Raw genomic sequence first — 12,556 nt, 5'->3', positions numbered from 1 at the left:
ACTGGGAATGAGACACGGGTGCTTTTCCTGTCTGATTATCCTTGCAAAGAAAAGTTCTCCCCATCTTTAACGTTTCTCATGTGAATGTGTTGCTGGATCATTACAGGGCCTGTCTTTACACTCTTTACTTACCAGAGCAGCTCTGCCCCCCTGGGATAAATAATGAATCACAGGCTCTCCAGCTCACAACCTGAGGCTGCTTCCCAATCATCACACCCTGTTCCGGTCTGCCGGCTTTTCACTTTTCCATGTTCATTTGCGCACAGCAAATGCCATCTCTGCCTATCCATCAGTGGACGAGCAGACGCATATATGTCGCAGCTCTCAGAGTTCTCACTTTGGATCCTTGAGTCACTTACAGTATGGGCACGGAGGTGTACTTTGCCTCCGGATGTGAGAGTCTCAATTTATTAGAATGTTATTAAGGTGGGAGTCAGATGGATGTCAGTCTCCAGGGTGCTATAAAGCCCCACACTTGATGGCAATCAAATCTCCTAGCAACGATGTGGAAATCGGTGTGGGCTGTGCTGAGCTTCATTTTTTTCCCCTTTTTATTTTTTTATTTGTAAAGATTTTTTTCAAGTTCAGGTTTCATGAATGACTTTTTAAAAGTCTGCGTTCAATCAGCACTGAATCTGTAACTTGTGATTCATTGCAAATGAACTTCAGCATTAAAAAAATATTTGCAAACCTAAAGAATGTAACCTGAAGTAACAATATGTGAACCCTGCCTGTAAAGTAAAAGCTGCATTCAAATGCTTATCTGTGGATAAAATTGTATTTTAAGCTTTGTTTGACCAAAATCCTTAGCCATACACTCATCTATGAGCATGTAATGTGTGGTTTATAACACAGTGTAGCTGCAAACATAACACATTTAAATACTTATGTGTTTATCTTCTTGCATCTTCAAGCTTACAAACCTATTAATCATTACTCTGGATAAAAAAACAACTTAAAGTGCTACCATGTTATACACAGTTTGTAAGCAATAGGAACACAATACTACAACTAATTCAGACTTTCCTAAAGCAAAGTAAAGCGGTTAGCTATGTTATTGAGGAGGCTACATCAAATATAGGAACCTTCTGTGGAATGCAGTTAGTGTAAATGTGGGCCAATAGGGCAGTAGGCTGCACTGGAAGACAGCCTGTTGCGTTCGAGTCCACTAGGGGCAAAAACAGTGCGCACCCGTTGACGTGTTTCAAATAGTTCCTGTTTTGGAATGTGTGGAGTAGTTGAGGTTCGTTCACACTACGAGTTTGAGTGTCGCTGCTTTGTCAGCATTGTTTTTCTTTTTGCGCGATGAGAGCGGCTATTTAAACACTTTTGAAAACTCTTTTTGTTAGCTAAGCTAGCTAGGTTCTGCAGCCGTACAGTAATGGACTACATATTTTCTATCACAGGCAGCGGCGCGAGAGTTGTCAGGGATGCAATCTCTCAGAGACTGTGGCCCGGTCCCGTGCAGGACTCGGTCCACCTAGAGCAGCACAACACTGGGACGACACATGACAGAAGTACCGTCTACTCCAGGACAGGTCAGTCTCACAACAGCTGTGCTCGCTGAGAGTTTTGCTGTGTACGCTCTCAACTTTACAGAGCGAAACAAGCCTGCAGCGCACGCCTCGGAGAGTGCTTCCAAACTCCCTTTGAAAGTCATCGAGTTTAACGTATACTCGTGGATTTTCTCCTTCCCTTACCCAACACTACACGTGTTAAGGTTTTGCAATAAAGAGAAACTCCCACATTTAGCTTCCGCAACGTTTAACTAGTAAAATCTGACGCGTTGCTATATATTTTCAACTTTTATTTTCGAGTTTTGCCAGCCATTTCCGCAGCGATCTATCGCAGCTTTCAGTGCAGTCAAAAGTTACGCGTATTAAATGAAACTGAGCGTTTCCACAAAGGTTCAAACACGGATTGACACGTTGCTTAACGACTGCACTTTTTAAGTTCCCAACTGTCAAGCACTTGTTGCTGCCAGCAGAGCCCCGTCAGCTGACCCAGTCACTTTTAATGGGCTCATTAAACTCGCAACATTGGTCGTGTTGTCCTTGGCAGGGCCTCAAAAACATTACACAAAACAGTACACTTTAACCCAGCTAACGTTGTATGGTCAGCTGGGTTAAAGAGCCATACTGCAGATTTATAAAGAACAGTTTTTGCAGTACTTTACATTGTGCAATATGCTAAAAAAAAAAGAAGAAAGAAAGAAAAGGGAAAACAAGCTTAAGCTTCATGAGCTTTCATTGTGCAATTGTGGCTCATGCACACATGATTTATGAAAAAAAAGAAAACCTCCCAGAGTGTCCAGTCACAGGGCTGTATGCTTCCAGTTGCATCCCTACAGCTGAGCTCATGTTAATTAATAAGGGATCGGCTGGTACATGTCCTCTGTGGTTGCATTCTCCCTGTCCACATTGTTATGAGGATGCAGTGCATGTAACAAGTGAAGCATTTCAAATATTTCAGATCAGCAGGCAGTGCATGCTTTAAAGCATCCAGTCAGTGAGTGAACAAGTATGTCCTCAAGGCGTTTCACATCGGGGGAGTATCTCCATGTTAATGAAGATTGGATTTTTTTTCCCCTTCTCCCCTCCTCTTTCTGCTTCGCATCTCACACTTAATTTGTGATGAGACCCATCAGTGCCTCCTCTGACTTTGAATCAAAAGCGCAGAAATGTAGTGCCATTGAAGTGAAAAGCAGAAACGGCTCGGAGCTCTTGTCCCTCCTTCCGCCCAGATATCACACGGAAGGCTGTGCGCTGTTACTTAGAATTAATTGGTCGCTGTGAAAACCAGGAAAGTTGCAGTGTGAGGGCACGCTTCGTTTTTAAATGTACAGGAGGTTTGACGCTCGTGCAGAGTCATCAGGCTCCAGAGCTCAGTGGTGGGCAGGTTAATTGTTCGATCTAATTAGGACAAAGATTAATCAGATGCATGCTCTGCTGCTCTTGAAACGCCACGGATGGCATTCGGGTTCATTAGTAGTCCCCGTGCCTCTCTCCCTGTCTCTCTGGACAGCGGGGGTTGTTTGGGAGAGCAGGCTGCTGCCGCCCCACTAAGACTGAGACTAACTTGACATGGAGTCAGGTTGTGGAAGTGTGCAGACGATGTTAGAGATGGGTAACTCTACAGTAGAACTTCTACAGGAACTGTGGGTGGGCAGTGAGCTACATTACAGCTCAATAATGGCCCAGTTGGTGCACAACTGGGCCAGTTTACCCTAACCCCTGAGTAACAGACAGCAACCTCACCTATCTGTGCTCCAGCTGCTGTGTGAGGAATGAAACGGCCCTCTGTGAACCTCTATTTCTGGAGCAGAGGCCTCTCTGTGTTAAGTTACACACAGCTACTCATATTTCATATTTAGTTTAATAATAATGGATTGGATTTATATAGCGCTTTTCAAGGCACCCAAAGCGCTTTACAATGCCACTATTCTTTCACTCTCACACACTGGTGGAGGCAGCTACAGTTGTAGCCACAGCTGCCCTGGGGCAGACTGACAGAAGCGAGGCTGCCATATCGCGCCATCGGCCCCCAACACCAGTAGGCGGTAGGGTAAAGTGTCTTGCCCAAGGACAGAACGACCAGGACAGAGAGCCCAGGGATCGAACCGGCGACCTTCCGGTTACAGATACGCTTCCCAACCCCCTGAGCCACGGTTAATGATCAAACCTGGTTTGCCAAAGAAAGTCAAAGGCCTTTCCACATTCTCAACCATAATAGCCAAGTCAAACAAGTCAAAGTCAGATCTGTGAATGAAGTCACACTTGAGTTGGTGATGTTCCTGTACTTCCAGTTCCAGGTGCCAAGAGGGGTAATTTCCTCAGGTAGAGTCTGCAGAAATGCACGCTTACTGAAAGCATTCATAAAGGGCTCGAAATGTCAGATTGTCTAGGAGAGAGTCCTCATGCACTTTACGATGTGTCAGTAGGACAGCCTTGAGACCTTAGTGGGTATTTGTCTCTAAGAGCAGATCCAAAGAGGCTAGAATAAGCCTTGAACTGAGACAAGCGTTCTAAGCTGCTTCTGTATACAACCAGGGGCGTGTGTGATTAGTTAATGACATGATAAAGCAATGCCACCCTAACTCATAAACACTAGAAAGGCTAATCAGTTAACCTAATTATTCAGATTTTATTGATATACAGTACTAGGGCTGCTCAATTAATCGAATTTTAATCACGATTACGATCTGGGCTTTCAACGATCATTAAAAATGACTGAGCCGATTATTAGCCCCTCCCTCATTTATCCGCGACACCTTAAAGGCCGTCTGTGAAAATATTGTCGGGCATAAACCGGTCCGTGGCGCAAAAAAGGGTGGAGACCGCTGATTAAGAGGACCCGAGGGAAGCTCGGAAAGCTAAGCAGAAGTTATTTGGAGAGTGACTGCCGTTGGTTGAAAAGAGAGTTTAAAAAAAAAAAAAAACTTCAGTGGTGTTGCACACTATTTTATATTATTTTTTTAAAGTTATTGTTAACCCTTTAAAGCCGGTCAGAGCAGCACGCTCCGTTTTGCGTAACTATTTTTAAATCCCTGTAGAATCTGAACCGTGTAAGCTAGCGCAATAATTTGTTTTGCATATGAAACCGGAGGAGTTGTACTTACATCTGATGCCATCAGCTTGTCCTCGGTCACGGTTTCGTTCCACATATAGCTTTGCAAAAATTGCATAAAAAGCGCTTGCAGGAACAAAAACATAATATTCCAGAAACACGCTTTGCCGTTCCTATCAGCTGTTCGTAACACTTCCCACAGTGAAATGATACACCTGCTGTTTTCTTTGCAAATTTGCATCATAGGATTGTTTTTTGTTTTTCCTGCAGTATATAAAAATTGGTGTATCTCCAAAATAAAACTATGAAGACACTCAAAATAAATTTCCTGTGGTGGGAAACTATTTTTTTTGCAACTTTATTGTATTTAAAGTTTTGAGGGATAAACCTCTTAAATTTCTCCAAGTAGAAATATATGTAAACAAAACAAAAGCGATTTTCAATTTTTTTTGTAGTTTATTGCACTTTTTTGCAATTTATGTAATTACTATGGACTTAATGCATACATATTATTAAAATATGGGCTATAACAGTTGTATTGATGTATAGCAACTTGAAATGCTCCCACAAATGGCACTACAGCATGTAAAAAAAATAATAATATAAGCTCTGGTGGACTTGGTTCTATGGTAGGTCTTAAAGGGTTAAATAAATATCGTCAAATAATCGTGATTATCATTTTTGCCATAATCGAGCAGCCCTATACAGTACAATGCAAAATAACTGTTGGTTGCGAGATGTTACACAGCAAACCGTCGCCATCAGGAGCATCTCTCTGTCTCTCTGTAACAAAGTTGTAAAGAAGTAAGCTGGTAAGTGAAGCTTAAGCTAAGATATCAGAGTCAGAGTAAACTTTCACATATTTACTCGGCTGGGGCAATGTGTAACCACTTTCTGCACAGGCACGTGGACTTTAACCTTTAAGGAACAAAGCAAACTAGTGCAGCATAATGTTTGTTTGCAACGTTATTGCACGCACACTTCTACACACCATGTTTAAATTTGTTTGTTGAATTGCGCTCAGTGTTGACTGTGTTTTCTGACTGCCATCAATGCTAGAAAATCGTTTATATATAACATATCTTACATTTTTGAAGAAAATACTATGGGATGGTATAGTATGTGTAATATTAGTGTCATCCCAGGTACTTTTTGTGGTGTATGCTTTGTACTTTTACTGCCTTTAAATAAGAAATTAAAAAGAACCACACTGCATTAGTTTGTTTACAACACGATGTGTGTCATTGATGTTGTATAGCCAGGTTCTTGCCAGTACACTGCGCTAGAGGGAATTTAAAAGTAAACTACTTTCAGAGTTCTCACGCTAGGAAGCCTTCACACGCCCTCCCACTTCACAGTGCAACAGCCTGAAAACCTTGAACTGTGTTTTGGAGCCTGAGATGACGAGGGAGGTCGGCGGAACTGGGAGGTTTTCCGTCATGAGGAACAAGGAATAAACAATCAGAAGTGTAGCTTTGGTTGCTACACTTGAACCTTTTCAAGACATGTCCCTTTCTGACATAATAAGATGCACTGAGATGAAAAAGACATGCAAAAGCAGTGTAAACACAAAGAAGTGCCACACCTGCAGACGTTGGGTCACATGCTACAGCTCAGCTTGCTGTTTCAGATCGAGTCCACCAGCGATCCTGTTCAGCTGTAATCGGCGGCATGTGACACTTTCTGGATGTTTTGAGAGTTTGCACTGGTTAAAGTGATACACTTGTGTGTATGCTTACAATGTACTTTCCCTTCTGTGGTTTGTCTATGTGTAAGTCTACAAACGAAAAAGGAAAGGAAGTTCAGAGAAGTTGTTCTTCTGTTTTCGTAGACAGATGGGTAAGATAATTATGGCTGAAGACTAATTTGGATCAGATCCCTGAAACTGAGATCTTTTCTGCAATATATGGTTCCAGATTTCTATTTTAAATAACGAAGTCTCAATTTAATAGGTGCCTGTGAACCGATAAAACAAAAACTGATGCATCATGATGATGCATGTAAAAAGGCAACAATTTAGCCCATAAAATCATAGTTTTCCTGCTTTTTAGGTTTGTTTATTTTCTTGCAAGCCCTTAACCTATAAGGTAGCTTCTGCTGCAGAGTGCATTGTTTGTTGGGAACTGGAACACGTACATGCAGCACTGCTGGTAATTCAAACTTGAGCTCGTCTCTGGCTCTGCTGTCACACCGAAGTGGCCACATAAACAGATTGTGCGCCCAGACTGTATATTAATAGCAGATGATTCATCTGTGCCACGGTCCAAGAGCAGGTTTGTCCTCACGACTTTGAACTCTTCAAAGCATCTCCAGGTTCTTTCACTCCCCCCTGGGGTTTTCACTTATTTGTCAGTGTTCACGTTCACCCTTAGGCTGACACCGACTCCACTGCAGTTATCAGGATGATTCAGAAAGTGCAATCTGCTCTCAGTGCTGTAATGACTGATTTTAATCACCTTCATTTCCAAAAACAGTCCTTGAGCAGTTTGTATTAGCAGGTCACTCGCCCTGCATGCTATTATGTGGCACTCCTGGGAATTTTGATGGCTCTGTCAGGGGAACCTTAGTGGCAGGAGTTCCCGAGGGATCGGCCGACCGTGGCACCGAACACCTGCTCTGCACTTGTGTCTAGGGTTTAAACTAATGACCTGTTTCCTGACCCTTAAAGAGTTCTTCGCCCATGCACGTTGCACTGCATTTCAGAGTGTAATGACCACTGTCTTTCACCAAAAGAATGACAGAATAATGTCAAATAAAAACCTGCAAAATGAGATCAGTTTACGAATAAATACATATCCAGATGAAAGGTAGAGACACTGGTGAGCACTGATGAGAGAAGAGAGCTGACTGGGCCAGTTGATCTTTTTAACAATGTGCTGAAAGGCCTGAAAGGTTTGAAATGAGATGTCAGCATGCTGAATAACATTATGTGCTGTATTCCTCGGATGGGGTCTTGAGGTTTCAAGACAGCAGATGTTTGAAAGAGGCCAGATGAAGAGCACAAATGCAGAGTACACTGAGGCTTAAGGGGAGGTAATTACAACCTGTTCTGCGTGACTCAACTGCTTCTTCTGCATCTTCATCACTCCGGCTGAAAAGAGCACCCAGCCTGAGTAAACATGCAAGGAAGTAATTTCTCTACTTACTGAAAACATCACAAAAACAAAACCGGAGGCTGTTAAAGAGCAGTGATGAGCAGAGTGATGTCGGCTGGAGTTTTCATCTTTTCAAAGTCTCATTTCACTTTAGCATTTGCAGACTTTCTATGTGTAGTTTGTCTGAAGCTGCCAGGCTTTGTTTTTGGTGCCTGTTCGTGGTTCATCGCAGTCTTCCCAACACTTTCCCCATCTGTAATAAGCCAAGCAGTGGGGAGTCTGTGCAAAGAGCTGTTTGATCTACTGTACAGATGACGCTGTCATTCCCCCCGCTGCATAGTGGGGAACACCTGGTGATGTCACTCCTCATGGTGGAAAAAATGATCTTTACCGAGCTTTAAATTGTATTTACTTTAGAGTGGCATTTATACATGCTGGTTAGTAAAGCATGCGTGTACCAGCCCCTAGATCAGGGTTCTACTTTAAATAATTGAGTAATCATGTTGCCTGCTAATGCACACAGATAATTCATTTTGAAGATTATCCTAAGCTTCATTAAGATTGCTTGGCTTTTTCAAAAACCTGGTAAAACTGGTCTAAATGTAGTCTGACATGCTTGTTGTGAGAACAGTTAGTGCCTTTCTCTATTGTCCCAGTCAGCTGCTCTTCCTCTGTCCTCTGGGCTCAGAGCAGAAGCAGGATTTTATTAATGCCCGCTGTACCTAAACTGTTAAAGTCAAGCATTAGGCTAAATTCTGTTTATGCAGATATTTGGTTTCGATCCAGATAGAACTGGAATACAGGGAAAAAGCTGAAGAGCTAAATAATATGGGCCAGGCATTAAAGCTGAAATGTTTCACTCATTAATTAAAGAACATAACAAGATTAAAAGGGCTTTGAAACACAATTTTAGCTGCAGCTGTGCTGTGTTTTTTTTACCAAACAGTCCAATGGAAATATTTGCAGATTCAGTAAGTGCACTGATCAGTGTGCTCTTTATGGCTTAAATCACTATCTGTAAATGTTTAACAAAGCACTCTGACTGTTTGGTTTTTTACCCATGGTTTGAAATGATCACATACAGTTTGAGGAAAAGAGAAACTAGGGAAGAAAAAAAAAAACCTAGCTATCCTCCTTCTTTACCTCCTCTTCCATCGAGGGTTTCAACATTATAAAGGATAATCATTTGTGCATGAAATAGTTTGTGCTTTGTCTCATCCCTCCTGTGTGATAGTTAGTCATGCAGACAGATTTAAAGAGACGGTGTCTTAATTTTTCCCCAGTGATCTCAGCAGACTTGTCTGGCTTAATGGAAAGTGAGCTGTCTGTGTTGGTGGTGCTGTCTCTGTTACTGGTTGGCCATTACAGACTGTGGTTAAATAGGAGGAGCACTTTACATTACTCACTTAGCTGACTACCTTTATTTAACCGAGTGTTGGAGGATGTTAGATTATTAACTGAGGTATAGCTAACATTACTTCAACCTAAAACTTCTCATCCAGGATTCAAACACTCCTGTGTCACACTTTATATTGTAAGCTAAAGAATGCAGAGAAACCCCAACAATCAGACGACCTCCTGTGAGCAAGCATCTGGCAGCAGCGGGAAGGAAAAACTCCCTTTCAACAGGAATAAACTTCCAGCAGAACCTGGCTCAGGGAGAGGCGGCCATCTGCAGCGACTGGCTGGGAGTGAGACAAAACAAAAAGACACACTGTGGAAGAGAGCCAGAGATTAATAATAACTAATAATTAAATGCAAAGTGGTGTATAAACACATAGCGAGTGAAAAGAGGTGAGTGGAGAAGAAACGCTGTGCATCATAAGAAGCCCCCAGGACCCTGGGCCTATTGCAGTGTCTCACTGTAAGCGTTATCTAAAAGAAGAGCTTTAAGCCTAATCTTAAAAGTAGAGAGGATGTCTGTCTCCTGAATCCAAACTGGAAGCTGGTTCCACAGAAGAGGGGCCTGAACGCTGAAGACTTTGCCTCCCAATTTGCTTTTAAATACTCAGGAACCACAAGCAAGCCCGCAGTCTGAGAGCAAAGTGCTCTATTGGAGTGATACGGTACTATAAGCACTTTAAAATAAGATGGGGCCGATTATTCAAGACCTCGAATGTGAGGGGAAGGAGTTTAAATTTGATTCTGGATTTAACAGAGAGCCAATGAAGAGAAGCCAGTGTGCTCTCTCTTTCTTGTCCCTGTCATTACTCTCACTGCAGCATTTTGGATCAACTGAAGGCTTTTTAAGGAGCTTTTAGGACAACTAGTGCCCATTTCAGTGGACGATAACATTCATTTTCTTAGTCAAAAACACTTCTATATAAATATTCCAATACCACAATACCAAATGTACAGTAAATATCCCTGAAAAACAAGAAGTCGACGTATAAAGTAATCCCTTTCAGAGAGGTATATGTTGGTAACCATTAGATTACAGGCAGTGATACTTTAAGCTGGGCAGACACTGTGCGATTTTTTTCAGTCGCGTTATTCAGCTCCTGCTCGAACTGCACGATTGACTCGCAGGGGTTCGTAGGTCACGATGCAGGGTCTCACACTATATGGTCCGATGCTCTGATGCGACCTGAGTGCTCACACTGTGCGTCTATCAAATGAAGGTTATAACAGAAAATCTGTTCCTCTCTGTCTTTCACTCACACACACACACCACCACCATCAACTTTGCTAAATTGCTAATGAAAAACATTGATCAGGCAGCTGTGATTGAACAGCAGTGTAGATCCAACTATTTTCACGGTTGTTGTGGTCGTGATAATTTTGTGATGCCACATCAAAAAGGCTGAGATGAGCTTGCCAAAGTTCTACAAGTTGTGCCTCCATCGCTTGTGTCCAGATCACACGCTGCACTGCTGTGCTGCTCCGTCTTTTCACTTTCATTTCTGTGTTTGCGCGTGTGCAGTGTGAGAGGCTGCGGTGACACCCTCACGATGGCCGGCGGGATTTCAAACAGGTTTGATTTTCTTACGACCAAACGATTGATGATCAGCAGATGGTCGTGACGTGTTAATCGCTTCTCGTTACCCCACGTATACTACACGATGCACGACACACGATGAAGGCGAAACTCAGACCGATCAACAAAACGGTCGCACGACTGAAAAATCGGCTCAAAATGAGCCAAAAATCACACAGTGTATGCCCAGCATTAGAGGAGCCATTCCCAAACCAGACTATTCCTGTTTAAATGTACTTATTGTAAATAACTGCTTGTGGTTCATGTGCAGGTTCGTAAATCCGAACCTTAGTGAAATATTTTTTCCACTTTTGCTTTTCTAATGAGAGTAATTTGTTGCACTCTAGATATGTTCTTGTTTATGTTGAACACAAAATAAATAAATTAGGGAATAAGCTGGTTTCATGACTTCTTGTCCACCTATTACCACTTTTAGAAAGATTTGTATAGGGTTGCTGGATGTATGATACTGTTATACAGCAGTCCAACACTGAGTGTGCAAGTGTTGCTGTAGTTTCCCTTACAACTCCTATTTTGTACTCTTTGCATTTGGCCTGATTTAAACCTAGAACAAGTCCGTTTGCTTTTAAGAACAAGTCCGTTTGCTTTTGGCTCAATAAGTAGATCTGATAATGCACAGTTTGTGTTTCTCATCGCTGAGCTCATCACTTCTCCTGCTATTGATCGGTGCTGTAACCTCTGAGGTTAGTGTTGCTGCTGTGGTGCAGGGTGCCAGGGTTCAAAAAGGCGACATAAACCAATAAAGACGTGCTTCTATACTGCAAAGTTAGACTACACAAGTGTATGTGCCAACCTCACTGTCTTTTCTGTCATGTGCTTCTCTGTTAAGGCAATCTAAGTGTCTCTTATACTAATAACTAAGTCTATACACTTTATAATAACTGCACTTTTTTTTTAAAGATCATAACAGATTAGTGGCAGCATTGCCTTACACTAAAAGATAAGTTACAGAGTTGTTGTGCAAGCTATGCTGAGTGAACATTATGTATGTATATATGTGTCCTATCCATCGATCTGGCTGATGCACCCGGCGCGCGCGTACACACACACACACACACACACACACACACACACACACACACACACACACACACACACACACACACAGAGAGAGAGAGAAACCGTCCACCCCTAACTTTGACTTGGAAAGATATATTGCTCAAAGTGCAATAACCTTAGCAGCAACGGGTGGAGGGATCTGAGTGTGATTAGTGAGCTGAGAGGCTGAATGTATGTGACAGCAGGACCTCCTGGTTTCAGCTGCGTGAACTGTGGATCAAAGTGCTTTCACTACACGTTAGCAAGAAACTAACAGCTGCAGAATTGTTTGCCAATGCCTACTTTCAAATATGCTAGATGCCTGTGTTGGGCTTACCTCTCTACTTGTGAACAGTGGAATTTATCCTGTTAAAAGATGACTAGTTTGGTCTCTAAACACTCAAAAATGTTAATATTCGAAGGTTTTTGAGGTTAACCTTAAAGCTGTTAATGTTTTCTATAAAAATCAGTTGTGTTGATAACCGTGCTGGAGGCATAGCTGTCTGGATGACAAGAGTAGTTGCTCCATAGCTTTGGTCTAGACCAGCCATTCCCAGAGTCCAATGTGCTGTGGCCCTGTTACAAACCAGAAAATCCCACGGGCATCACCCAATCCTAAATCATCACTGTGATCAAAGCACAAGAAAAAGTGAAGTATTTCTTAAATTGTATTAAAAATCACTTTGGGAATCACTGGTCTAGACTGAAATGTGCTATAAACCTGGTGGACTCCTAATAAACTTTGTGATGACCCTCACGGACCAGGAGGTGATGACTGCAGCTGAACTCAGACATTGAACCGTCAGGAAGAAGTCCTGACAGAAAAACATATGTTAGCAGCTTATTATTTGGCAGGTAA

The 12,556-nt window shown here is 42.3% G+C and overlaps 1 protein-coding gene across 10 annotated transcripts in view; it reads left to right on the top strand.

Annotated features, from left to right (window-relative positions):
* Positions 1-12,556, top strand: part of oxr1a (oxidation resistance 1a) — a 186,068-nt gene that overhangs the window by 114,345 nt on the left and 59,167 nt on the right. For 6 of the 10 annotated variants that reach the window (XM_086310496.1, XM_086310497.1, XM_086310502.1 and 3 more), the window contains one exon: positions 1,407-1,538. The exons of 2 other annotated variants lie outside the window; for them this stretch is intronic. In XM_086310496.1, the coding sequence (XP_086166622.1) occupies positions 1,407-1,538 (132 nt within the window). 2 more of the 10 variants (XM_086310504.1, XM_086310501.1) reach the window with 2 other exon arrangements.

This window comes from Aulonocara sp. 'chitande type north' Nkhata Bay, linkage group LG11 (assembly GCF_057382095.1).
Source record: "Aulonocara sp. 'chitande type north' Nkhata Bay isolate Kocher_YH1m ecotype deep benthic linkage group LG11, A_spYH_male_GT1.1, whole genome shotgun sequence".
Taxonomy (NCBI): domain Eukaryota; kingdom Metazoa; phylum Chordata; class Actinopteri; order Cichliformes; family Cichlidae; genus Aulonocara; species Aulonocara sp. 'chitande type north' Nkhata Bay.
This window is presented reverse-complemented; position numbering and strand designations above follow the sequence as displayed.